A 27,512-nucleotide genomic window follows, 5' to 3' on the forward strand; every position below is an offset into this window, starting at 1 on the left:
TTCACAAGGCTATAGCCTTGTACACTTTTACGAGCGAAAAGTTCATAAGGCTATAGCCTTGTACATTTTTTCGAGCGAAAAGTTCACAAGGCTATAGCCTTGTACATTTTTTTAAGCGAAAAGTTCACACTTTTTTCGAGCGAAAAGTTCACATTTTTCGAGCGAAAAGTTCACAAGCCTTGTACATTTTTTCGAGCGAAAAGTTCACAAGGCTATAGCCTTGTACATTTTTTCGAGGGAAAAGTTCACACTTTTACGAGCGAAAAGTTCACAAGGCTATAGCCTTGTACACTTTTTCGAGGTAAAAGTTCACAAGGCTATAGCCTTGTACACTTTTTCGAGCGAAAAGTTCACACTTTTTCGAGCGAAAAGTTCACAAGGCTATAGCCTTGTACACTTTTTCGAGCGAAAAGTTCACATTTTTCGAGCGAAAAGTTCACAAGGCTATAGCCTTGTACATTTTTTCGAGCGAAAAGTTCACAAGGCTATAGCCTTGTACATTTTTTCGAGCGAAAAGTTCACAAGGCTATATATAGCCTTGTACATTTTTTCGAGCGAAAAGTTCACAAGGCTATAGCCTTGTACACTTTTTCGAGGTAAAAGTTCACAAGGCTATAGCCTTGTACACTTTTTCGAGCAAAAAGATCACAAGGCTATAGCCTTGTACACTTTTTCGAGCGAAAAGTTCACACTTTTTCGAGCGAAAAGTTCACAAGGCTATAGCCTTGTACACTTTTTCGAGCGAAAAGTTCACATTTTTCGAGCGAAAAGTTCACAAGGCTATAGCCTTGTACATTTTTTCGAGCGAAAAGTTCACACTTTTACGAGCGAAAAGTTCACAAGGCTATAGCCTTGTACATTTTTTCGAGCGAAAAGTTCACAAGGCTATAGCCTTGTACATTTTTTCGAGCGAAAAGTTCACAAGGCTATATATAGCCTTGTACATTTTTTCGAGCGAAAAGTTCACAAGGCTTATAGCCTTGTACACTTTTTCGAGGTAAAAGTTCACAAGGCTATAGCCTTGTACACTTTTTCGAGCGAAAAGATCACAAGGCTATAGCCTTGTACACTTTTTCGAGCGAAAAGTTCACACTTTTTCGAGCGAAAAGTTCACAAGGCTATAAGCCTTGTACACTTTTTCGAGCGAAAAGTTCACATTTTTCGAGCGAAAAGTTCACAAGGCTATAGCCTTGTACATTTTTTCGAGCGAAAAGTTCACACTTTTACGAGCGAAAAGTTCACAAGGCTATAGCCTTGTACACTTTTTCGAGCGAAAAGTTCACACTTTTTCGAGCGAAAAGTTCACATTTTTCGAGCAAAAAGTTCACAAGGCTATAGCCTTGTACATTTTTTCAAGCGAAAAGTTCACAAGGCTATAGCCTTGTACACTTTTTCGAGCGAAAAGTTCACACTTTTTTGAGCGAAAAGTTCACAAGGCTATATACTTTTACGAGTGAAAAGTTCATACTTTTTCGAGCGAAAAGTTTACATTTTTCAAGCGAAAAGTTCACAAGGCTATAGCCTTGTACATTTTTTCGAGCGAAAAGTTCACACTTTTACGAGCGAAAAGTTCACAAGGCTATAGCCTTGTACACTTTTTCGAGCAAAAAGTTCACATGTTTTCAAGCAAAAAGTTCACAAGGCTATATAAGCCTTGTACACTTTTTCGAGCGAAAATTTCAGAAGGCTTGATAGCCTTGTACACTTTTTCGAGCGAAAAGTTCACAAGGCTATAGGATTTACCCTAAAACATAGTCCTCAGCAAATGCTTCTTTACAAAATTGATCTCAGTTTTATATAAAATATCAGAAAAATTCACTGCAACATATATACAGAAAATAAACATGCAAACGTTTTATACATACAAAAATATAAAATAGGAATATTTACAAAAGATATGGCCAAAACAAAAAAACGCATTAACTTCCAAGCTTACAACTAAATTAATTAAGATTATTAACAAAAAGTAAAATCACAGACGGCATCTTAAGATACTCCTAAGGTCCATCATCATCTTATAACTCACCTCGCTTAGGGCCATGTAACACAAAGCAATTTACTGGCAACCAGTTAATACAGGCAATCTCCAAGAACACAAGGCCTTCAAATTTGTATGTTCAAACTGTTCTTCTTTGGATTGTATGACATTGTTTGAAGAATGACTCATTAGCTACCAAAGTAGTCCTGTAGCATGCGTTGATGGGCATGATACTTTCATCACATTCATTGCTTACATGCCTTGGTGTTCTTGAAAGTCTCCAACAGAAGTTTACAGTTGACTCATAGGGTGCCCTTTACCAAGGAGAAAATGCCTTGTTCTCCTTGTCCTTTCCACAACGAAGCATACAGGCCCGCACTGAAGTTGGTTGCCTCAAAGTTACCTGTAAAAGTTGCTCGTGTGACAAGGTCCTTACAGTCAATGTTCAGCAGGTGTCTTTAAGGTGGTTTTGGGCGGGGCAATGGATGCGATGAGAAAACGTGCTTCATATTGTAAGGAATCCTCTTGGTCTTAAAGGAGGAAGACTTGCTCTATTTCCCTTCATTATCTGTGTGCTTGGACTGTTAGTCAGCTTTACGTTGTTTCATTGACGCCGAGATCGCTGGGTTCCTTTAAAGAGAATGGTGTCATATCGTAAGGAATCCTCTTGGTCTCAAAAGAGGAAGACTTGCTCTATTTCCCTTCATCATCTGTGTGCTTGGACTGTTATTCAGCTTACGTTGTTTCATTGACGCTGAGATCGCTGAGTTCCTTCAAAGAGAATGGTGTCATATCGTAAGGAATCCTCTTGGTCTTAAAGGAGGAAGACTTGCTCTATTTCCCTTCATCATCTGTGTGCTTGGACTGTTATTCAGCTTTATGTTGTTTCATTGAAGCTGTGATCGCTGAGTTCCTTTAAAGAGAATGGTGTCATATCGTAAGGAATCCTCTAGGTCTTAAAGGAGGTAGACTTGCTCCATTTCCCTTCATCATCTGTGTGCTTGGACTGTTATTCAGCTTACGTTGTTTCATTGACGCCGATATCGCTGGGTTTCTCTGCGGTGAACTCAGAGAAAGTGCAGACACTTGAGCATATAGACCTTTCCCGTGGTAACCTTTGACCTTTTGTGTGATGGCACGGACGAGGTCACGAGCGTGCTTCAAACTGTAAGCTGTAGAAATCAAAGAAACATAAAAACAACGTTAGAGAACGAACAAGCTGTTGAGAAAACGGTTTCAATTGATTTGATTTGCAACTAACTTCAAAGCTCTACATCCAGCTAAATATGATTAGAAGCGTTGCATGATGTAGGAATTTACACCTTGCATGACCTTTAACACACTTTTTACACCAGGCAGAGTGCCAAAGGACCAAATATTATGCCTGTCCTGTCATGGGAGTAAAACAGACACAAAGGATTTTAGTCCTTTTTACTGTGATTAAAGGCCCGGTCACACAGGCCCCAATAACGAGAACGAGAACGATAAAAATTTAGGCCCTCGATTGGTTGAATAAGCGCGAGTGTATTCTGCATGAAGCAATTCAAGCAATTGAGGGCATGCATTTTTATCGTTCTTGTTTTCGTTCTCGTTATCGGCCTGTGGGACCGGGCCTTTAAACCATTTGATGGTCCTCACCTTTTAGTCTTGCTTTAATCTCATCAGTGAAGAAGCCACACTCCAACCATTCATCAAAATCAATGATGCAATCAAACGATGTCAGCCCTTGAAGATTCTTATGTCTTACATTAGCTCCTGAATTAATCAAAATTAGAACATTCATCAAAATCAATGATGAAATCAATCGATATCAGCCCTTGAAGGTTCTTATAAAGAGTACATTCTGAAGTCCTGAATCTCATTTCTGCTTTGTGTTTTTTTGTTTTTGCTGTCCTTATATAACAACATTCCTGATATAAAGAGGGCAGTTTGGCCAGTCCCAGGGACCTTGTTGTAACGAGAGGTGACTATCTAGTAAACTTGCAGGTACATGTACAACCACGTGTTAACCTTGCTAAGCAAGTTTTTGTGCTAACTTGGTTGTGAAATTGGGCCCAGGATCTAAGTTTCAAACTCTTTAAATGAACTGACCTGCTTGTAGTAAGACGCTTGCTCCATAGTAATTATTTGCTTGAGTTGCAAAGAACAGCGGAGAGCAGATATCTTCATTAACAGCGTCTACATCAGCTCCATATTCAATCAAACACTCTAGGATATCTGTAGGTCCAGTCATACCAGCAGCGTAGTGTAGTGGTCTAAGGAGAATAATTATCAACAAAATAGTCAATGGCCTGACGTTTCGACCCTAGCAGAGTCTTTCTAAAGGGCTAAAATGACAACACAACAAACATGAACAGGTACAGTAAGTATAGCGTAAGCAGTGAGGTGGAAAGAGAGTCCAAAAGACACACACAAAAAAGCAAGCGGTATGATAAGAAGAACGTTAAGGGGGGGGGGAACAGAAAACCAGAAAGCACAAGTTAGAACAATTAAAATAAAAAAACATCATTTTAAACAAATTTAGAAATCTGATTTGAAGTAGAGTGTACATGTACATACGTGTTTCCCCCAGAGTATCTCTGATCCAAGTCTGCTCCATGTTGGAAGAGAAATCTCATCATCTCAAGTCTCTTCTTACTAAAAACAAGAAAACAAAGAACAGTCTTTACTTTTATGCATACGTTTGGTATTGATTCTGAAAATTAACGGCAATAAAAACTTACTAGGTAAGAAGTACAGCAGCTTTAGATAGTATAATGGATAAATAGAGAAACTTCTCACTTCAAAGTACTGCGGTATGCAAAAAGATATTTTAATCTGAGAAGAGTTACTGACAGTAGCGTTTCTCAGATTGTGTATTCCAAAATGCAGATTATTCTTCATAATCGCTCCGGATCTGAAGCCAGAGCTACTGTTTTGAAACTATAACCCAACTCAAAACTTTTCATCTACAAGTCCTCCGTCATCCTACAGTACACTATTAACCCCTTCAAACCAGTAATCAACTATTATCAAACTGTGAGCAAATTATCTAACTAACTATCAAGCGGGATTAGTTACCTTTTAACCTGTTCAGTTAATATCCGATGAACTAGTATATCTTGTTCATGTTCCTTGAAGTTGAATCCTTGTTCCAGCAACCAAACAGCACAATCCAAGAAGTCATTGGCCAGAGCTAAATGAAGTAAACTTGGTGGGGATTTCGGATCTTCATTCTGTAAAGATTGTCTTATATTTCCATCAGGGTCGGAGTCTAGAAGTAGTTGGATTGCATCGATGCGTCCTTGCATGGCACAGCAGTGGATTGCTAGTAACTCTTTATTGTTACGATGAATCAGGTTAATACTCTCAGCAAGCTGCAAAGTAAACACAAAAAATAAGAATACAAATATTTATAAAGCAAAAAAAAACATATCCACCAAAGGGTGCTCAGGGCACTTGTAAGAAAATAACTTTTAAAAATAGCATGTCACAAGATGTGATTTTAGTTTGGTCTTGAAATTTTCGACAGTATCATGTCTCCACTGAGTTAGGGAGTTTGTTCCACAAGCGAGGAGCGGCAGAAGCAATTACTCAATCACCCCATGATCTTTTTCGATTTGGGGGACAACTAGAGATAGATTACTAGAAGACCAGAGTGACATGGCTTGTGGATGTTGATTAACAGAAGCGATGTACTGGGAGAACTTTTATGACATCAATCTTCAAACAGACTAAACACACAATGTGAAAAACCACTGATCTTACCAGTTCCTTGAGGCAATCAATAGAGGTAGCTTTACCCGCCTCTCCGTAACACTTCACATGAAGTGGAGTATTCCCTTCTGAATCTATAGCATTCAACTCGGCTCCATTCTCAAGTAACAGCTAAGACAATAAAAAATTGACAAAGTTACAATTATACAATTCTTCTTACTGTTAAGATGTTTTAAGATCCTCACCGCTACTAACCAATCCCTGGCCTAGCACCCACCCATCCACCCTCCACTGCCTCCAGTAAAAACTCTTAAGTATTTTCAAGGACAAAAAGCCAAAAACCAAGAACAGAGTAGCTAAAAAACAAGACCTTGTTACCCTGCTACAGGACAGTGCGTAAATTTTGTTCTAGTGATGCTCACTTCTTAAGTCTCCTGCTAGACTCGATGCTTATGGCCTTGTCACACATAGCAATTTTTACAGGCAACTTGGAGGCAACCAACTGCACAGAATGCAACAGGAACTGCAGAGGGAGCCGTTTCTGTGAATGTTTTAAAATATCAACAGCTCTCCATTGCCTGTTACCAAGTAAGTTTGTTTATGCTAATAATTATTTTGAGTAATTACCAAAAGTTTCCAGTGCCTTAAACACAAACAAAATGTTATTTTTTGAGACACACATCTAGTGAGTGACTGACCCTGATAGTGTCTTTGTCTCTTGCTCTATGAAGCGGTGTCGCTCCTTTGTAGTCCAGAAGATTAGCGTCAACTCTCTCATTAAGAAGTTCTTTAATTACAGGAATGGACCCAAAGTAAGCAGCAGTGTGTAGTAACGTACTTCCATTAATGCATCTACAAACACAAATAAAAGAAGTAGGATTTGAAACTTTGCATGGTGGATGTGTAACTAGGTTAGGTTTGCGGTCACATCGTGTGAAATCTCTTCCGAGTTGTGGTGGTTCTGAAAACAACTGATGGTTGACAACTTATAGGTCAAATTACATCCAAAAATTCTTTTTAGAACCAACACTACTCAATAGAGATGTTAACATGGTGTTACTGCAAACCTAAACTAATAAATAAAATACAAAATTCACTCAAAAATAATAAGCGCGTTGGGCCCTATTGACTGTTGTATGATGTGAAACACACCCCACACAATGGATGTCTACCATTTCCACCATTTTGGGAGTCAATTCCTTTGCATATATTTTGACTCTCAAATTGTCAGACAGGATAGGAAAATAAATATGCACTGCTTGGAGTTTAAATGGGTCCTTAAAGGGCTTGGGTATTGTTGTCATCACTTGAGTTTTTTGTAAACATTGACAAAAAGAATATCTTAGCAACGTGAAAGTCATACACCTTTGCTATTTTGCACACTTTTTGTACCGTATTTGTCTGTTTCTAACTTTGACTTTAAGACTAAATGGTTCTCATACCTGCTTCTAAGACTTGCAAATCCCTTAACTCCAGTCACGTGATCTTCAACGAGCTTCTTAAGTAACTGAGTGTCTCCTCTCATTAGCTTAGGGATGCAGGATTGAAGATGGTCATAATATTCTAGAAAACAAGACAATAAGACAGACCATTAGGATCTTGAAGATGGTTGTTGTATTTCAATTCTCAGATAATTAACAAGAGAACTAAATCAGGAAATCTGTTGACCATGAGCATGGGCAACGACTCATGGATTTATAAATTTAACGATTGATTGATTGATTGATTGATTAACTAACGACTCCTGAAAGATAACCAACTCTACTACAAAAGAATCAAAGTACGACAGAAGGATAACTTACCAACTATCATGTTTTTCTGTTCATCGCTGCGAACTACATCAAACGCTGTCCTGCTCTGCTTATTCTTGATGTAAATATTAGTTCCCCATTCGACTAAAAGCTGTGAAAAACATAAATTGCATATCAACTTGTTAGAATAACGTCAAATGAGCCGGTCAACAATTTTAATCACTAACCCAAACATCTCTCCTGGATAAGTTTTCTATTTTCCATCTTCAAATTTTCATCTTTAAATCTTCAAAATTCAATTGTTCACAATTTAATAACTTTGATCTTTATGAAAGACTCACCTCTGCAGCGTTGTTATGGTGACCCTAAACAGCAGAAAAAAAGAACAAAAAGTAAAAGTTTAGTCAATAAAGTTTGTGAGATCATATGCATGGGGTATAAAAACAGAGTACAGTCAGGTCTGAATTGGTGGCTGCGGCTATGGCTAGATTGCTGCTTTATCATGTGTTGAAGTATAAGACATCCTTAACAACACCCTTAGCAACTGTCATAGCTGAAGTCGTAGCAGCCGATGCAGATAAGACCTTATTAAAACACCATCACATCGACAATTTGAGGGTTAGTTCAAACAATCACAACCACACAGCATTAACAAAACTTTCAATACACTCTTTCTTTAATTCAATGAGGGCGCTATTTAAGCTTAGTGTAACATCACAAGCAGGGTGTTAGTATGAGGTATTGAAACCAGCAAAATAAGGTTAATACAAACAATAACAACCACACAACAATAACATAAAAAAGTGTTAGTTAGAAGAAAAGTTCATTTGGTAACAAGTTTTAACATACAAACAAACTGTTAACATAGAATCAATAGACAGTTTAGAAATGCCATCTGTGATCACCATCTTTGATTAAAAACAATGAAAACATACATGCGTTTATGCGCTGTGCACACCCTCGGCCAATGAGATAACCCTTCACGCATGCGCATTTCATCAACGATTGCAGCCATTGCAAGGGGTCTAGAGTCAATAGCCAGAAACCTGTAAACACTTGGCAGGGGAACTTCACTGCTGCATCGGATCCGTTTCAATGTTTTGACTAGCCTGCTCTCTAATCACACTCCGCACACCCTCGGCCAATGAGATAACCTTTCATGCATGCGCGTTTCATCAACGATTGCGGCCAATGCAAGGGTCTAGAGTCATTAGCCAGAAACCTGTAAACACTTGGCAGGGGAACTTCACTGCTGCATCGGATCCGTTTCAATGTTTTGACTAGCCTGCTCTCTAATCACCCTCAAAAAATAGCGAATTCTAAAGAATAATTTACACAGCAAAGTAGATAGATACACATGGTGTTACAACAAACAAAGTATACATCATTAACCCAGTATGCAATGATTTCTAACCTCATTCCAGTCTCGTCTCTATTAATGAGTTAGCAAAGATTTCTATCTGGATTAGTAAACATAATGTAGAAGTTTTGTTAGTATACAAACACAACATGGTTAGTTTTAAAGATGGTTAGTTTAAGACTGTTAGTATTTGATGCTTAAGCGAGTGTACCATACACACACAACATGGTTAGTGTTTGGTGCTTAGCAAGTATACCATGCTGTTAGCGTAGACGGCATTTCCAGAAACATCAGCAACTCTGTATAGCTGTGGGTGGGGCAATCAATATTAGCCAATCAGCAACCAGCATTTTCTTTCATGTCAATACTGGCAAACAAAATAGTTTGTAAAAAAATACAATTTAAAAAAACTTTTGCCTTAAACTCCTTAAAACCTATTATCATTTTCAAGATTAAAAAATTGCTTAAAAAAAAAAAAAAACCATCTACCTAGCAGGTTCACATTATAAACCAAGAGTTCTAGTTTGACAATCCATTTAAAATGTGAAATTGTAGCAGCTAAGTAAATTATTCATTTTCAGCAAAACAAATGTGTTTGTTTTTCTTAAAAACATTCAAAATAAATGAATGCGAGCAGAAGGTTTCAAAAAGTTGATAAGCTTTCTAAATATTTAGTAAAGTACGGATAAAAGGGGCTGTTGATTTAATACTTAATTCAAAAACAAATTCGTAAAAAATTTGAAGAGAATATTTTGCAAATAAAATATGATTCTTCGGTTATAAATTCAAATCAAGTCATCAATGCCCGAGTTTAAATAAAAATCCTAAAAAGAGATAAATCAAAGAGAAATTTTTGAGATATGTCACTGACCTGACTGATTCCTCGATGTAGACCTTCTACTGCGTTGAAGAAAGCTGTCGATAAGTTAGCATTACGAGCGTCAATATTAGATCCATTCTCAAGAAGGAAAAGAAGAATATCCTAAGACATTAAACAAACAAGAAAACAATAGTTACGAGCATGGTATAACACTCTCTTTTTTCGGCTATATAATTCTTTCTAAATTCTGCTAAGAAGGATTGTTCTGTGCTTAGCCGTTTTGTGTGGTTTAGCAACTTCATGAGATTGGCATTTAGAATCAAGAGCAAGAATTGAACCTACGACCTCTGAAAAAGTGCTGGCATGTTCATGTTCTTGTTTTCCTTCTGCACCACGTTGTACTTTGATGTTTGAGCAATAAAGGTAGGTAATAAACTAAACTATACTAAAAATAGTAAAGTTAGGAGAGGTTAAAATGATAGATGATCTTACATAGTGACCATTCCTAGCAGCCATATGGAGAGCCGTGTTCCCAGTTTTCTTCTCCTTAGCATTGATAAACCCTGGCCTCTTATCTCGGAAGAACACCACCATCTTCTCTACAATGTCGATCTCTCCAAGTTTACATGCCTTGAAGAAAAGACTCTCCCATTGAGAGAAGTTACCAGGAAAGACTTGATACAAGAACCTGAGGTACAAGAAAATACCAAAAATAGTTAATGGTCTGACGTTCCGACCCTAGCAGAGTCTTTCTCGAAGGCTAAAATGGCAACACAATCAAGAAAACATGAAGATATTAAAGGTAGGGTCATAGATAAGTAGCTACTCCAAAAATGAATGACCATAACAACTTGATTGGTGAAAAGCACTTCAGCATTTGATGTATAAACTATTTTGAGAAGGTATTCTCTTCAAAGTAATATGGATACAAAAAATGTTCACCCCAAAAAAATTTAATCTGAGAAAAAAAGTGCATGAGTGAATCATTTTCTGATTTTTTATAAGATTGGTGTCCGATAGTGAATACAGCCAGAGTACGTCTGGTACCTGCTGTCACCTCTCACTAATTGATGATGGATTTGACTTTCTCATGGAAATATCACAAAAGCTTTTCTTGTTTTCTCAACAAGCAGACACCATATTCATCTGAAACTTTCACAGGTGAATTATTATTGTTTCTGTCACGACATTTCTTGCCCTACGTTGACAGAATGCAATCTATGACCCATTCTTTAAGTAAAAATTAAGAGATTGGATGAGGAAAGGGTGGAAGTATTACTGATGTAGAATTTAAAAAAAAAGAATTAAAAAAATACTTCACAACTTACACTGCTCCAGTTTTAAGAAGCTTGTTCTTTGAAGGACTTTCAAGAAAAACCTGAAGAGGAATAATGTTTGAGAAAAGGAAAAAGGAGATGAGCTTTTGCAAACTGCTTACCAGCTAAAATGACTTGGTATAAACGGAAAACACAAAATACATAATTACACAAAGGAAAAAAAACAGTTACAAATCATAACATGTGTGATTGCATGACACTAGAATTAGTTTACTTTCTTCCAGGGCCTTTTCCAACATAGCACCAAGACTCTGGAATTCACTTCCTGAAGACCTCAGACGATTGCACAACATCACTCTCTTCCAGCAGAAACTTAAAACACACTTGTTCATGCTTGCTTTCCCAACAATTTGACTGTACTATAACTTAACCTTACAATTGATGTGTTACTATTAGTATTATACACAATGTATTTAATAGTAAAACTTGAAAGTTAAACAATAGAAAGAAAAAGGTGACTGAAACTAAATTAAAACACAATTCCTAGAAAGCAAACAGCAAAGCAAAGTGAGATTAAAACTTACCTCAAACTGTGGATGATCATTGGAATTAATTTCAGCAACCTCATATGAAGACACACTCAGCGTTTTCCTGATGTTCACTAAAACAACAATAAACAGAAGGTATTTCTTTGACTATGGGTTTAGAAGGGCGATATAACTACAACACATTTAAGAGCATATCTCTTTTTGTTGACTGTTTTCACAAGCTGTTAATGCCACAGATTCCAACATAAATTCATGATTTATCTAACTGAGAAAAAAGAATTAGCTGCTGCAATCTTTTCAAGAGGAGAGTCAACTGCATTTTCCATTACTTACATTTACTGAGTCCTTTACCGTGAGTGAAATCATCCAGGAATTCTCCGGTACTAAGATCTCTCAAGACAATACGACGTTCAGGCGTCACGATCTCTTTGCCTCTAAGAAGGTAGAATCCTGATCCATTGGTCAGAGTCAGATTCACAACGAGGGATAAACAAAGGTCATTGATGGTCACTCCTCTGTCAATAGAAAATAACAAATAAGGAACAAATCAGACTAGGATAAATTTGTCATTAGTTTAGAAAAGTTATCAATTGGGACCAAAATAGCTCGATCAATAAGCACAGAAAAAATAACTTGAAGGTTAAAGCACTGAACACTATTGGTAATTACTCAAAATATACTAGCATGAAAACTTGCTTGGTAACGAGCAACAGGGAGCTGTTGATAGTATAAAACAGTGTGAGAAACAGCTCCCTCTGAAGTAATGTAGTTTTTGAGAAAGAAGTAATTTCTCAGTAAATTATTTGAATCTGAAAAAACTTAAGACCTAAGCCTTTTTCTAAAGCATCTGAAAGCACCTTTGAGTATTTTTTCTTTCATTTTGTTGGCAACTTCGATGACCAAATGAGCCAAAATTTTCACATATGCATATGTTGGGATACACCAATTGGTCTTTGACATTACCAATTAAAAAATAATAATAATAAACAAATGATGGGAAAGGTTTGTTTATCAAATCAAGAATATAATTGAAGGAGTGTCTTAGACTGACCTTGGTATTGTTAGTGTGTCAAACCGATCCTTCATCTTCTTAGAAACAATCTCTCGAGTCTATTTAGAAACAAAACAAATCAAACAATTCTCAACAAAATTATCTTGGAACACACAGAAATCAACAAAACTTGCTACAAGAATCACAACCTTCTCTAGAAAGGTCCCCTTTTTTCCTTTTGGGGTTTGACAAAATGCTTACAAGAAGTATCACAATAAATGTTCTTTAATTGATTATTGAAGAAATATTGCTTCATGTCTGACTGTTTGAGCATTTTACCATCACAGCATTCCAGACTAAAACAAGAACTTTTTACTAGATACTAGTTGGCATAATCACCTCTATCTGGATTTGAACCACATGTTTCCTCCAATCTTCACAAGCCTTGACGTCGAACTTACTCTTAATCTTCAGCACCTCTGCAGAAAAAACAAAAACCATTTACCAGGACTTCAAAATAAAACTCAGCGAACGGTTAAATTTAGAAGATTTTGGGAGACTTCTCAGTTCTGTAAAGAACTGTCCTGTTTATAACCACTCACTGTGCGGAAGACAGAAAGTCAGCAGGGACTACTTCTTTCGCTTAGTGGATCAAGGGGTCTTCTCATTATTAACTACACTACCACGGAGCCAGTTCTTTAACGGTCTCAACAATTGGACTAGCTTGCTCTAGTCATCAGAACTCTTCTCACCTTGTTCATAACTGAGTAGATTATCGTTTAGTTTCTTGCGTTTCTGGATCATATCCAAATTGTTGAGAATCTCAGGTAAGGCATCCAGTTCATGTCTCGCTGATCTTAATAAATGTTCCAACTCTTTCTGCAAGAAATAAGCAAATTAATAACATTGTAAAGAGAGAAAACAGAAAAAGCTGTTGCAAACTACTTACCAACCAGTTGGCCTCTAGTATGAATGCAAACAATTTTGTTATGCTTATTGGTCGAGCCTAGCCGGGCTTTCTCAAAAGAATCTGCTAAAACGGTTCGAAACGAGGCAATTAACTATTTTTGCAATTCTATAATTTAGCATTTCTCCTTAATTGTTGCTTTATTTATACAACATTTCTTACCATCCTGCCAAGAACAGCTTTAGATTGACGCAGCTTAAAACCACACATAAAGAAAACAATCATGTAGGTTGATATAGCCATGCTGTCAGCCTGAAGACAAAACACAAAGATTCATTCATTAATTGAGTTGAGAGGAACAGACAGAGAGAAACAATCAAACTTTTAGTTGAATTGAAGGAACAACAAAGGAGACTGTTTACATAAGACACCTTAAAGCTCACCTGTTCCAGCAGGCTTACTAAACATTCAACCGTGCATCAAGATTATGTTGAAGTAACAAGGGAAAGAAAAGTTTAGATAATAAGTTTGAGGAATGTAGAAGATACAGTTCATGTCCCTCACCTCTACAAGGTCCTGTGAGTCCACAGGTGTATTTATTCGGACCATTTTATCAAATGTCCTTAGAGCCAGGTTTATCGTCCAACGATCATTCAACATAACTTCAGTCGTAAACGTTCCAGGTGCGAAGGCATTGACTAGAGCACATAGCACTCGACTATCTACCATGTCATCCAAACTCTGTAGAGAACAAAAAAAGTAGTATAAGGGCTTCTTAAAGAGCACTCAAATCTGTCACTTCAAATTTCTTATGTCTTATGATGCTAGTGGCCTGGCTCCAACATAACTACCACTGAGCCATTTATTTCATTTCTTATCTCAGCTCCCTGGAGAGTATACAGCCTGTGCTGCCAAATAAGTAGTGCACCAAGATAAATCAATCACAAGAACCATCTCTGCCCTCACAGGTACCCATTTACCCCTGGGTGAAGAGAAGTGTCTTGCTTTCGGACACAAGAGTCATGATTGGGATTTGAACCCACATCCTGATGACTTAGCCACCACAAGTTAAAAAAAACCAGAAATGATTAACCAAAAAAGTTTTTTACCTCCACATTTAACTTCTTCCCCTCTCGTGTAGTCTGCAAAAAAATAAACCAATCATACTTGTATTAAGTCATCACTCTCATGTTGAATGCAATAAACTCACAAAGAAACCAAGACTTACTTGGGGGGAACTCAGCTGAAATTCTAATAAAGCTCAAACATTCTAAGCTTAAATACACTATTCATAATATCCCAGTTGGTTTAGGCAGTCCGATTGGTTGAAGAGTGAACATGATGACAAGTTTCAAACAGCTGATGAAGACGTAACTGGAGCTGTGAATGAGCATTCTGCGCTCAAAGTCATTTAACTCTGGCGGACTGGCTTGTGCGGGCGCAAACTTGGGTGTAAAGCAATAAATACATAAATAAACCCAAGTTAAATCTTAGAGACATTACATATGTCAAAGTTTAACAATTTTGTTCATAAACCTTTTTCCTCCTAAACCAACTTTGTTGTCTCCGTGTTTTTGTAATTTTAAAATTTTGAAATTTTAAATTCGGTTTCTCTGTTTATAATTTCACCCTTGGACACCATGGGAAATTTAATCTTAAAGAATAAACCATTAATGAAAAGAAAAGTGTACTAACATTCAACAGTGTGTTGACCATTTCTACAATGCAATCCGATGGGCTCGGTACTGGCCAAGATTTTTTGTTGGGTTTAAACTTTTTGCAGAAGTCTTCTCCAGGATACTTGATGTAAAGTGGATCTTTAACAGGTGCAACAGGTTCAGCAGGTTCCTGTAATAATAATAATGATAACAAAAATATTGAAAATTTTATAAAGCGAACAAGTCCAAAAAAGTGCTCATGGCACTTTGAATATAAACAATTACATATGCATAAATCATGTACAATAATAAAAATGGTAACATATAAGCCTAAGTTAGGAAGAAATCCAGAATACAATACATGTGATAAAGAAATACAAATTAAAATAAATTTAGAAAATACAGGCAAAGTCAAACCATTTACTCAATCACTTAAATGAAAGTAGAGCCTTTCGGTTTGCAAGCGTATAAGAAAGATCGGTCTCCCCTTAGGAGTTGATTCATTTCTCCTGAAGACTAAGAGAGTAAAGACCACTTGCAGATGCGAGAACACTTTTGCCCAAAAGAGCAACCCAACGCATCCCCCACCCTAACCCTAGTCTTAGTGTCAAGTCCATGATGTTTGCACGTACACACAACCGACATTCAGATCTATGTACTGGCAAATAAATGTATGCTTGTAATGTACAAACACAGAGGGCGCTGTGACTATTTCTACCACTGTGTCATCCACAGGGGAACAGAATAACAAAGCGGCTTATTCATTACAAACATGTACAGTGTACAGGATACAAAGATCCGAATGATGGTTGTGTGCAAGCAAGAACAAAACAGAACCTAGATTACCCCCACCCTGGCCCTGTGACTCACTGGAGATGAAGGTATAACCTCAGCAACTAACGATGCTCCTCCAAACCCAGATAAGAAAGATTTATTGTACTTGACTCGCTTCTTCTTCTTCTTCTCAGGAGGTGGTCTTGGAGTCCACTGAAAAACAAAAAGTTGTTTCAAGTTTGACTTTAGTTTGGTTTGAACAAAGAAAAATTTACTGGAGGGGGACTTGAACCATAAGCAGAAACATGACACTGCAGAGGAGGGGTCCATTTTAGAAGCAGAGCTTGTAGGCAATGGTCTCTTAGGACATGCATTTGCGTTAAAGGCACTGGAGACTTATGTGAGTTACTCAAAATAATTGTTAGCATAAAACCTTACTTGGTAACAAGCAATGGAGAGCTGTTGATAGCATTGTGAGTAACGGCTATGAACCTCTGATGTAAAGTCTTTTTGAGAAAGAGGTAATTTCATACTCAAATATTTAAAGACTTCACGCCTGAAGCCTTGTATTAGGCATCTAAGAGCACACAAATTTTAGCAACAAAGGTGTTTTTTTCTTTCGTTATTTTCTTGCAACTTTGATAACCAATTGAGCCCACATTTTCACAGGTTTGTTAACATATGCATTGTTGGGACACATCAAGTGAGAATACTGGTCTTTCACAATAACCAAATGTGTCCATTGTATTTAAAACTGAGTATAAAAATGAAGTGAACCAACTCACCTCAAATGGTATTTCACACAGAATCTTGTCGTTATGATGCATTAAGTACTCCAACCGTTCCCATGTAAACCAAATATCATGAGTTGACAGTCTCCATAGTAACTCAAACACCTTGCAAATACAAAAATGAAGCGACATCAGGCTAAAATCGAAGAACAATCAATCAGTAAAGTCTCTAAAGAATAATTAAACATTTTGGCAAACACCATTTTGTTTCTTAGATTCCAGATATTTGTTACTCACATGATCAGCATGTCTCATAGCAAAGAGTCTGCAGTCTACGTACACATCACCTGGTATCACCTCACTGTGTACACAACAACAAGATTTAAGTTACAGATTTCTTATTCATTTTCCTTTCTCACAGAAATAATTCATTTTGGGTTGCAGAAAAATTTACTGGAGCCAGATTTGAACCGATGACCTATGAATTAACACACTGGTGCACTACCAACTAAACTATCTAGCCCTACAATGTTGGCAGTCTCCCTATTTTGTCAATATCTTTGTTTGGGTGTGCCAGTTAGAAGCCATACAGCTATACTGCCGTGTAGCCAGGAATCACACCCTAGTTTACGATACAACATGGGACACATCAGCAGAGGGATCACCTTAAGGGGATGTGACCTTTTACTTCAGATATCAAATAATAAACCACAAGAAAAACTGACTGGGTAAATGTTTCAAACAGAGTATCATTACATATTAAAAAACTCTTACGTGTCCTTTAATTCCTTTACAATCCACTCAACTCTGGTTGTTTTTTGCTGCTGAGTCATGCCATCAAAGTTCTGCAATTTCTTATTATCAATTCCAGTCATGCCTGAAAAAAAATAAAATAAAATAAAATAAAAAATAGCATTTTATCTAAGCTCGACAAACTGTTCTTTAGTTTTAAAAGTAGGCAGAGCTATAGAGACCTTAACATTGTGACCATAAGGAGCACTGGGGATCTGTTGATATAAAAAAAGATTGTTAGAAACGCCCCACTTGAAATTTATGTAGTTTTAGAGAAAAAATGCAGTTTTTCGCAAAAAAAATATAATCTGAAAAACCAGGTATCTGAAAGCACACAATTCTATCAGCAAGGGTGGTTTCTTTCATTATTTTCTTTAAAAAGATGATTTTTAATTTTATGTTTCTATAAATTTTTTCTTAAATTTTGGCGATCAATTGAAAACAAACTTTCACAGGTTTGTTGTTGTTACTTTATGCCCATGCTGGGGCACACCAAATGAGGATACTGTCGTCGATTTCACCAAACTCTTCCTAACTTATTAGAATTAGTCTTAGGACTTAGGAGGGGTTAAGTTCCGTATCCGAAGACGTAGGACGCATTGAACCCATCCTAAGTTAGGACTGGTTACTCGTCCTAAATCAAGAAAGGATTAATCCTAGCGTTTCGAGAAATCTGCTTCTGGTTTTCGACAATTACTGCTTCCAACACACATCAGTGCATGGGTGAATAAAAAACAAACAATAGCTTCCCTACAATTTCTTTACAGTTTGTATTTCACTTACTCTGTAGGAGCATCTTAAGGTTAGTTCCTTTCAGTAGATCCATGATGACATTATTCATTAACATCTCGTACGGTTTCAGCCGAAGGTTCACCCACGACGTAAAGCCGTTTATTTTGGTCCTCAGCGACATTGTTCTGGCTTGCTAAACTAACTCCTCAGTAAAAAAAAAAATTGTCTCGATGTCATCAAAAAGTCACATCAGATTTCCTTGGCCTCGGTAAACAGTACGAGAATCCTAGGGAGAATCCAGCTTCTAAAGGGGTGTTCCTCATTGGTAGATGATGATGATGAACTCACTCCAATTTGTTACCAGGGAAAGAGGAAGACTCGGCGGTCTAACTCATAAATGTCAGCAATACATCAAGTTTGTTTATAAAGTCTTGGAACAATTTAGAAGACAAATCCTCAGAGTTAAAAAAATGAAGCGATTCCTTGCATTAGCCACTGTACTTCATGGAGTTAAAATAAGAAATATTCTTGAAGAATTAGTCAAGTTATCATCTTGTCGTTTAAACTAAATTGAGGTTTGCTTGATGACATCACTAGTCTGGAGAGAGGTTGTAGGAAGACATCATTCCAACTTAGATTTATGATGATAAACGTCAGTCACTTAGATTGGTTCTTCTTCTACTTTATTCACTTCAAAGAAGCTTTGCCTTGATTGATCCTAAACGGTTGGTCTATCCTTATTCAGCCAAGATATCTGTTTTTAGAGATAAATAATTCAATTTTAAAAATTATAAAAAGAAATGATGTTTTAAAATACTCTGTGAGAAGGGTCAACTTTATTCTGAAACCTCACGACAACTTATAACTTAGGACAAGTCTAACTATATAGTCAAAAACTCATGTTAACAACGACACAGACACAAGGACAAAACTCTTCAAATCAAGAAACACGTTTTCAGTTTCAATTTCACTTTATAATTATTTATTGGCTAGTAGGGACTAGTACCTAGTTATAATTCTATTTTTAAATACAGGTAGGAAGTAAATGTATCCGATGTAAAGGTCACCTAATGTAAAACTAGGAAAAAGAAAATGTTTGTAAAAGTAGTAGGCCTACTGGATCGAGTGACACTTCTTTACCCTCCCCACCCCACCCCACCCCACCCCGCCCCCTCCTCAAAAGTTGAGTCATGCAACAAGTGCAGTGGACGTGTGGTTGTGATAAAGGTTGTTTGGGTTGTCATTTGGTGATGAAGTTGTGGCAGGTCACGGACACTTTTCCCAGAAAGTTAGTGTAGTATTACAATAATGATTTTCCAAAAACACAAACATTAACTTTGTATTTTCTCGGCCTATTTTCTCACCATGTTTCGAAGAGCGTCCGTCGTCGCCTGGCAAATTGATGTGCGCATGCGTCTTGTTTACTTTATTCGATGATTATAATTAAATTTGTAACATAGTAATATTTAATCAATAAAATGTTTATCAAAATTCAAATTTAAATATTTAAGTTCTCCGTTATTTATTAGATGTTTAATTTATTAATATTTGTATTAAAAATCTTGATATATAAAGCTACAAGAAAACTATTGTTTGAACGAGGACACAAGATGGCGACGCCCATGACACATTCCTAGATACCTTCCTAGATGATCGTTTTACTGTGTTGACATGAAACATTGTCGTTACGCTTTAGCGATTTTAGCAATAACAATAACATCAGCGGCCGACGAGCTGTCAAAATAGTGACACTGACCACTTACATACACTGACAGACAGGTAATGTGTTTTCCTCCATTCCTGGTCTTTCATTATCAAGCAGTTGCCGAAAACTCGAGTTTTCGAATGAACAAATAAAGTAAAAAAATGAAACTTGGCAACACCAACAGCACTCAACAGAATAAAAATAGTGATACGAATAATATTGTGACAAGTTTCTGTAAATTTCAACATTTTTTGTCTTCTTTTTTTTTTGTCTGCTTGTGATGTTCCATTGAAACTTTCAAGAAGGAGAAATTTGTGTCGACCGACTAGTGTTTTATTTATGTGTTCATTCAAATTCAGAAAACTGTTGGTGTTAGGTCAGTTGAGTTAGTTAGTAAAGAAGTTTTGCGATAATCACATAGGTCTATTAAGGTTGGTTTACTTTTAAAAACAAGTGGTGGATTACCAAGATTAGATTAGAATACGCAATGACTTCTTTAAACACCACAGACAAAATAATGATACCAGCAGCACCAATGGCATTGCCACTATTAAACTGTAGTCTGCAGTTTTGGGGGGATGAAACTTGTTTGCGTATTCTAATCTGGTCTTGCTAATCCACCACTCTTACTGAAACTCATTGTATCATTTGCTGTTTTATTTTAGGTATTGCATCTTGGGTGACAAACCAACAATGGCAGCTGGCAATCATGACCAAGAAAATGAAACCAACACATTGATTGAACATCACATGGAGACTGCCATAGAAACTGTTCTTAGCAACCAAGAACAAAGCTATGAGGATTTTATGGGATGTTTTGTTTCTCTTAAGAAAGGTTAGATTCCTGGATCTACCTTCTGGTCTTCTGCTCTTTTATTTTATATTTTTTACAAATAAATTTCGGACAGATTTGATCACTCAATGTTGTTTTTTTAATACTCAATGTTGCTTTTTCATCTGTGGAAACATTTTGTTTGTATGTGTTTTTAATGCCAATAAATAATAACAACAAATTTCTAAAAAGTACAAAAAGCCGACAGAATACAGTTACAAACAATGGCTGGTATCATTCATTCGACACTCGTCATAATTTGACTAACAATACAATAGCTAGTCTCTGTCCAGTCAATAATATGTAATAATTTTTGTTTTATATTCGACAGAAGATGTTGCAGCGCACCAAGCCCAAATGATGCAAAAAATGTTACAACGAAGCGACAAAAAAGCAACAACAGAGATTCAACGTTCAGAGACAGAAGCCTCTAAGGAAGATGACCAAAGAACACATGTCAACATTGAGGAAGAAATTGAAATAGAAGCAAGTTTAACTTCCTTACTTTTTAGGGGCGATACAGAATAGATAGTCAATGTTTATTTTTTTAACAATTTTTTGTTTCCTTTTTTATTCTTAGGAACTCGATGACGGATATTTTGCTCCAGCACGGAGCTCAATGGATCCGGTTTCCGGACACAAATTTGTTCAGGTACATAATCTTATAAACTATACATCTTTTTGAACAAAACAAAAGTTTAATGACCTGATGCTTTGACCCTAGCAGAGTCTTTCTGAAGTACCTTCTTTTTTGTTATTGCTTCTTAGTTATTGTTGCTTCTTATTCAATATTGACTCTTAATTGTGGTTTTGGGTGTGTAACAAAAAATAAATAAATAAGTCTAATAATATGCCAGAAATGGTAATCCACTTTTTGAGTGGCCCCAAATTGCAAATTATTGGTTTGTTTTATCTTAAAATGGCAGGTGGATAACTTTGTAGATGATGCAGAACTTAGTGAAGATGACTTACAAAATACGAATAGTGCTGATGAAGAACTGGAAGCATCTCCTTACGAGTCTTCATTTTTCCTCAATGAAGATTCATCTAAGATACCATTGAAACTTTCCAAAGACATTGTAAGAGAAGTAGAAGAAGATGCTGAAGGGGAATCCCCAGTGATGCATCTTGAGCTTCAAGAAGGTCATGATATGAGGACCCTCCCAGGTGAAGCTGAGGATGAGAAAGATGGAAGACTCTCCTCCTTATCAGATGATGCAATTCATGAAACTCGGCTCAAGATGTCAACAAAGATGAACCAAGATGTGGATAATTTAGAGCAGTCTAAAGTCAATCTTGAGGTACTAGCTAGTTTAAAAGATGTTACTTAATTTTGTTCATATTGCGCATCATTATTAATTGTCATATAAATGTAATTAATTATACTTGTTAAATTTTAAACAACACATGTTTGGTTTGGAGATCTTACTCAACAGTTTTACATCATTAAAAATTGTCATTTAAATGTAATTGTTGATACTTTTTCAATTTTAAACAATATTATTTGTTTGCTTATCAATTTTCTTCTTCAGATTTCTACAGATGAAGTACAGCCTTTCTCGATGGATAAAGATTTTGATTATGATAATGTAGTCTTGACGCCTAAATGGGACTCGAACCATACACCCCCTGGCTGGAAGCCAAGTTGCTAAATTTTAAAATTGAAAACTGACTTAAGTGTTTTACATGTATGTATATATATAATTGAATGAGCATTGTATACTCGGTGCTTCCTCAAGTATTTCAGAAAAGTTATGGGGTTCTTTTTGTAACAGTCACCAATAGAGGGCGCAACATCAACTGTTTTGGAGGCTGACTGTCAGGGGTGCACCACACTACATACTCATAGAAAACAATACTAATGGTTAAATATTTTTAAAAAACTCAATATTTTGCTTCAAGTCCCTCCTCTTGAAAAGCTATCAAACATGTTTTCAGACCACTAAACTTCAGATTTCTTTTCAATATTTAGCAGGTCAGCCATTTGGAGTTTTTGTTTATTACCCGAGAAAAAAACACCACCGAAAAAGCGGTTTTCTATAACTGTGTTTTCTAAAAACTGACTTGCTGCACATCTTCATGAGGCACTCCCCCAATTCCAAAGCTAAATAGGACCACATTTATCATGGGGAAACACAAACCCCCATGTTGTGATAAATTCTCATTACACAATCTGTTAACTACATGACCCCCAAAACACGTTATTACTCAAAAAAAGTATTTATAGTGTATATACTCTTTTTAGAGCCAACACTCCCTCAAAAGAGATATTATTACACATTGTTCTGCAAGGTTACTATTCACTTGAGTGTTTATATTATTTCACACCATACAAGGCTTCAAACACCATTTCAAATTATGATGGCTGCTGATGTTTCACTGTATGTGAACCTATAATGAATTCTTTACAGGAATTTAGGGTGTGGTATGGTACTCGTTCCTGAACAAGATGAATTATTGTGGGGAGGATGGTCACGCGCAACATGCCACATAATCTGGAATGGACTGAGCAGGTATAACAACTTTGTAAAATGGTTAGAATGTCATAGGATTACCTGAATTCATCTGTTGTAGTGGCGTCCAAACACTGATAAGGGAATAAATATTCAGTTATTTAGGAGAGCCCGAATTGTTTCTTTTAGCTTTGCCAGTCTTTATTTAAACATGTATTTATTATAACAAGCCTGTAGTGTGGTGAAGTTCTTTGAGGGGGAAATACATTTATGAGAAACAACATTCGGTTTCATGTTTTGTTCCACTTATTTATGTTCTTATCTTGTCATGGGGTTGTCTCTACTGATAAGAGAGTGTCACGTTGTATGAAATGGAATAGTCCTACCTGGGCTAGTCTTTCCCCGTGTCCGATCCGCTAACATTCTCAATGCAACGGCTTGGACTCTATTGACAAAAAAATCTACATAGGGGAGCTGTTTCGCTATTACATGTACCCCAGCCCTGTCCACAAGTCTTGGCTCTTCGGAGAGAATTCCTGTAGTTGTTTCGTCAAACCATGGAATCCATCCCTGGTCAAACATGGTCAAACGCGACCCCATGCACAAAAAAACAAAAAACAAAAAATTACAATCCCATATCAATCTAATTATCTAAAACATACACTTTGCTAAACAAGTTGTAAAGTCAATAATGGTTTGTTTATTTGCTAATGATCCAAAGTTCGATTCAAACACCAGTTGAAACCAGATCAGCATGTTGTTATTGTAACTTGGAAGGGGTTGACCAAACTTTATCTTTGGGTTTATTCCGTTTGAGGGAACAACTTGGCCACTTTGGTTCAACACTCCATTGCCGAGTGACTTATAGGTGTTGGATTGGAGTCATCACAGCTTTTGCAAAAGAACGTAAGTACCCAAAGTTACACCATCGGAGGATGATAGTCACGCTCAGTCCCTAACACAAAAAACTATAACAATTTAATACGAATCAAAGAAGTTTTTTCGATAAGGGATAACAATGTCAACTGACACAAGTGGTCAATTACATTAAAACATACCTTGTTTTGATTTATAGCTCATAATGATTCTTAAAAATGTGTACACAATTTTGAGATATAAAAATGCCGTGTGACGAATGTGCTAATTCTTAAAGATGGCTTGCGGGTTCCAGGATCCCCGTTGTTCAAGAGCCTCTCACATAATTATGTTACTGATGAGGTTTACAGAAACACGAAACTATTGGACACAATGAAGACTTCGTGATTCTTTCAAGAAATTTGCATGGTTCAAGGAAGGAAGTTATAAGAAAAATTCTGAAAAATTGGAAACTGATAAATCGCATGACAGAATAAAGCGCTCATTTTTTGTTCTCTTAATTTTCTTTACCACCGAATTTTAAGAGTTTTAAGCGAGTATGTTAGTTAGGGTGTGTGTTTATTAAAAACTGCAAGATGCCAATTCTAACACAACTGTCCCTTTCAAAATCTACGAATAAATAAGCCAATGTTTTGGGGTTTGTTTTCCAGATAAATCAAGTTCGATCGTGTTCTAGAAGCCACCAGGAGAGAAAACATGGCGACACAAGTACCGGTGGCAGAGAACCTGGACGCAGCTATGCACATACTTCACGCTACTGCCTTGAATAAAGACTTTCAAGACGATATTCATAAATTTTACGACGGTTGGGCGAAGGACTATGACAAGGTATTGAAGTTTGGCATTCTAGGGCTAATAATAGTAAATGATAATGTCTTCGGGGATTATTTACGGTAATGACTTATTAATTATTTAATGCCAGTATTATTTTATCTAACATTTTCTTGAACAAAAATGGACTTTGAAACTTTTTAATAATTATTATTCATACTGAAGCATCTGGACAACGCTAATTACAACGGCCCCGCACTCACCGCAGAAGCTCTAAATAAAGTGCTGTCAGATAAAAGCGCCCTCATCTTGGACCTTTGTGCAGGAACTGGAAGAGTGGGACAAGAGGTATGGACCTTTATTAATAAAAATGTGCATTAATATTGAGCATACAAACAATAAAACTCTCAGTGTTGAGTGTGAGCACTAACACGTTACTCTATTCAATTGATGCTGAGATTATTTACAGTTCTTATTCACTTTTTCCCCCAACTCCTACGTCACTCAGCTAGCTAAACTTGGTTTCAAGCGGATCGATGGCGTAGACTTTTCACAGCAATGTTTGGACATCAGCGCCTCGAAAGGAGTCTACGAAAGGCTCATTTGTGATCGTCTCGGCAAAAACAAGATTAAAGGAGTTGATGACGGTACTCCGGTTTTCTTGACATAATGACACCATACATGACTATTACGATAAATTTTCTTAAGAAGTTTATTAAATTATTGTTACATGAAAAAATGACCACTCATAATAGGGAAAACATGCAGGCCTATACTTGTTGAACTGGGGGGGGGGGGGGGGGGGGTTCTGGACATCTTGATACGATAAATAATTTATGACTTTAACAAAGAAACGCATTTTTGTTCGAACCGATGCCATTGCACAAAACCGTTCCTTCATTCATAATTATTTTGAGATCCGCACCATGCCGCATTTTTTAATGTATGTTTTTTTCCCCTTCCGTTTTTCTAGATTATTATAGTGCGCTGACCTGCGTTGGAGCGTTATCGATCGGTCACCTGAAAGCAGACGTATTCGATGAATGGAACAGAATTCTCAAAAAAGGTATAAGACACCACTTATTTTATTTCTTTTAAAAGGCGAATTTACATAATTTGACCATTGGGTTCAGTGTCAGAACTTTTTGTCGGGTTTTGGCGAGACCCGGTTTGTGACGTCCTTTGCTATGTTTGAGGAGGTACCGTAATCTATGAGTGAACTTTTCCCAAAATGGCCACAAAAGTGGGTAATAACACAGGAAACGCATTCAATCAAACAATAATTATTTATGCTCAAATTTGTTCTACACAACATGATCAAGAGAGAAAATTGAACATTCTCATTAATAATGCGTGTTGCGATCAGCTGCGAGGATCAGAAGTCGGCGGCCACCGTTACGTACCATCAAAGCACAAAATAGCGTGCAATCAACCCATTGACAGACCTTGCACAATGCAGATCCTTTTTTGCAGATTGGCCTAATTCTCGGAAACTGTATCTACAATATTATCAGTCTGCATTAATATGACGTACCCCTACTTATGATCGTGCCGCGCCACAAACGACGAACTGACATCTGATGCCACTACTGCGTTCCCGAAAGTATCGAAAGGCTGGTTAAACAAAATTCCATAAAGTTTACATTGTTGCAACTGGTGCCGCCTGTGCAGTTTTTTTCTGCTATTAATGAAAGTGGGCCATAGACGATAACATAAGTTGAAAAGCTTTTTCTTTTTACTGATGTGTACAGGTGGTTTTATGGTTTTTACTCTGAGCTGGGCCATGATGGACGGCGACCCACAGGAACACATCGACACTATGACTGAGATGAAACAAGTGATTGAGGGTTTCATTCAAGATGGTACATGGGAGTTGGTCGACAAGGTCGACATTTCCCTTATTCGAAAAGTTGGACGAGCTGACATGTACACCATTCGCCTAGTATAATTGAATAATAGATGATGATTCAGTCAGTTCGGATGTTGATGGAGTATTTTCAGGACAATGAGGGCGCTGTGTCCTCCAGACGGGTGTGTATGTATACATGTACCATAAACGCACAAAATTCATGCACATAATTCATGCACAAAACTGGTTATCATGAAGCTTAAGATAACGATTAAGTTGATTAAAACGTAATTTGTCATGCAACTACTATAGGCGAGGCATAGATTGGTAATCATGACAAACCACAAAGGGATTATGTGTTTCAACTTTAGAGGAGATTGTTTTAGATAAAGGCTTTTCAGATAATTGGCTTAGAATTGGAGGAGATACAATAATATCTATTGTAAATTTGATTTTTTATTTATTTATTTATTTATTTTTTTTTTTTTTTTGGGGGGGCACAACAGAACCTCCAGGGGAGGGGGCAGTTCTAACTAAAATGAAGAAATTAATACCATTGGGTCTATAGTGGCAGGAACTGGCATAGAATAAAACAAAGAAATATTAACACAAAATTGGATGGATAGGCCAATATTTCGACTAAACGCACTTACTATGGCCGATAAACGGTGTGTTTTCTTTTATGTGTTTTGCCCTCTAAAGCCGATGGTCCGAAAAAGGGCAATTTAAAAGGTAAACGTAATTGTACGACCTAGCCCACCTTGTTGAGCTGTTGATGGCTCCGCTTATAAACATCGGTCTCATCACTGTCAACTGACAGTGATGAGACCGATGTTAAAAGCGGAGCCATTAACAGCTCAACAAGGTGGGCTATTGTACGACCATGTCAACATAACAAATTCAGCTACGCACACCTTTGTTCAGCTACGCACAACATTATTTTTTGTGTACAAAAATGTTTTGATTACTAATTTTGTTTATCTAAAGTGAGCACATTATTAATATTATTAT

At 36.8% G+C, this 27,512-nt stretch overlaps 3 protein-coding genes across 4 annotated transcripts; 2 read left to right on the forward strand and 1 right to left on the reverse strand.

Annotated features, from left to right (window-relative positions):
- Positions 1 to 1,750: 1,750 nt before the first annotated feature.
- Positions 1,751 to 19,420, reverse strand: LOC117305302. Of its 2 annotated transcripts, XM_033790150.1 has the most exons (29): positions 19,380 to 19,420; positions 18,067 to 18,769; positions 17,266 to 17,368; positions 16,789 to 16,852; positions 16,546 to 16,656; positions 15,857 to 15,973; positions 15,024 to 15,176; positions 14,438 to 14,470; positions 13,893 to 14,069; positions 13,551 to 13,640; positions 13,174 to 13,300; positions 12,821 to 12,900; positions 12,482 to 12,540; positions 11,764 to 11,945; positions 11,467 to 11,543; positions 10,934 to 10,983; positions 10,098 to 10,293; positions 9,657 to 9,767; positions 9,042 to 9,092; positions 7,767 to 7,790; positions 7,477 to 7,576; positions 7,117 to 7,237; positions 6,373 to 6,526; positions 5,726 to 5,845; positions 5,039 to 5,334; positions 4,538 to 4,615; positions 4,070 to 4,233; positions 3,617 to 3,733; positions 1,751 to 3,150 (listed from the first exon to the last, which is right to left on the reverse strand). In XM_033790150.1, exons 2-29 carry the CDS (start codon positions 18,194 to 18,196, stop codon positions 2,909 to 2,911), a joined length of 3,327 nt encoding a protein of 1,108 aa, XP_033646041.1. In that variant the 5' UTR covers positions 18,197 to 18,769; positions 19,380 to 19,420; the 3' UTR covers positions 1,751 to 2,908. The 2 variants fall into 2 exon arrangements, with proteins under 2 accessions (XP_033646041.1, XP_033646042.1); XM_033790151.1 differs by lacking the exon at positions 9,042 to 9,092.
- Positions 19,421 to 19,643: 223 nt separating this feature from the next.
- Positions 19,644 to 22,660, forward strand: LOC117305208 (protein C11orf74 homolog). Its single transcript, XM_033790026.1, has 6 exons — positions 19,644 to 19,794; positions 20,386 to 20,555; positions 20,884 to 21,038; positions 21,133 to 21,204; positions 21,479 to 21,853; positions 22,085 to 22,660. Exons 2-6 carry the CDS (start codon positions 20,414 to 20,416, stop codon positions 22,202 to 22,204), a joined length of 864 nt encoding a protein of 287 aa, XP_033645917.1. The 5' UTR covers positions 19,644 to 19,794; positions 20,386 to 20,413; the 3' UTR covers positions 22,205 to 22,660.
- A 1,167-nt stretch (positions 22,661 to 23,827) lies between these two features.
- LOC117304927 (methyltransferase-like protein 27) lies at positions 23,828 to 26,932 on the forward strand. Its single transcript, XM_033789565.1, has 6 exons — positions 23,828 to 23,911; positions 24,532 to 24,709; positions 24,878 to 25,000; positions 25,161 to 25,299; positions 25,626 to 25,718; positions 26,404 to 26,932. The coding sequence occupies exons 2-6, from the start codon at positions 24,578 to 24,580 to the stop codon at positions 26,598 to 26,600; spliced, it is 684 nt and encodes a 227-aa protein (XP_033645456.1). The 5' UTR covers positions 23,828 to 23,911; positions 24,532 to 24,577; the 3' UTR covers positions 26,601 to 26,932.
- The last annotated feature ends 580 nt before the right edge of the window (positions 26,933 to 27,512 follow it).

The sequence above is a fragment of the Asterias rubens genome, chromosome 22 (genome assembly GCF_902459465.1).
Source record: "Asterias rubens chromosome 22, eAstRub1.3, whole genome shotgun sequence".
NCBI lineage: Eukaryota > Metazoa > Echinodermata > Asteroidea > Forcipulatida > Asteriidae > Asterias > Asterias rubens.

Excerpts from the sequence above, each read along its gene's own strand:
- LOC117305302 (XM_033790150.1), bottom strand. The coding sequence starts at position 18,196 with ATGTCGCTGAGGACCAAAATAAACGGCTTTACGTCGTGGGTGAACCTT. Across the intron at positions 16,657-16,788 it reads CTATGAGACATGCTGATCAT|GTGTTTGAGTTACTATGGAG; the intron begins GTGAGTAACAAA and ends TGTATTTGCAAG. Across the intron at positions 4,234-4,537 it reads AGATACTCTGGGGGAAACAC|ACCACTACACTACGCTGCTG; the intron begins GTATGTACATGT and ends TATTCTCCTTAG.
- LOC117305208 (XM_033790026.1), top strand. The coding sequence starts at position 20,414 with ATGGCAGCTGGCAATCATGACCAAGAAAATGAAACCAACACATTGATT. Across the intron at positions 20,556-20,883 it reads TTTTGTTTCTCTTAAGAAAG|AAGATGTTGCAGCGCACCAA; the intron begins GTTAGATTCCTG and ends TATATTCGACAG. Across the intron at positions 21,039-21,132 it reads AGGAAGAAATTGAAATAGAA|GAACTCGATGACGGATATTT; the intron begins GCAAGTTTAACT and ends TTTTATTCTTAG.
- LOC117304927 (XM_033789565.1), top strand. The coding sequence starts at position 24,578 with ATGGCGACACAAGTACCGGTGGCAGAGAACCTGGACGCAGCTATGCAC. Across the intron at positions 25,001-25,160 it reads CTGGAAGAGTGGGACAAGAG|CTAGCTAAACTTGGTTTCAA; the intron begins GTATGGACCTTT and ends TACGTCACTCAG. Across the intron at positions 25,719-26,403 it reads GAACAGAATTCTCAAAAAAG|GTGGTTTTATGGTTTTTACT; the intron begins GTATAAGACACC and ends TGATGTGTACAG.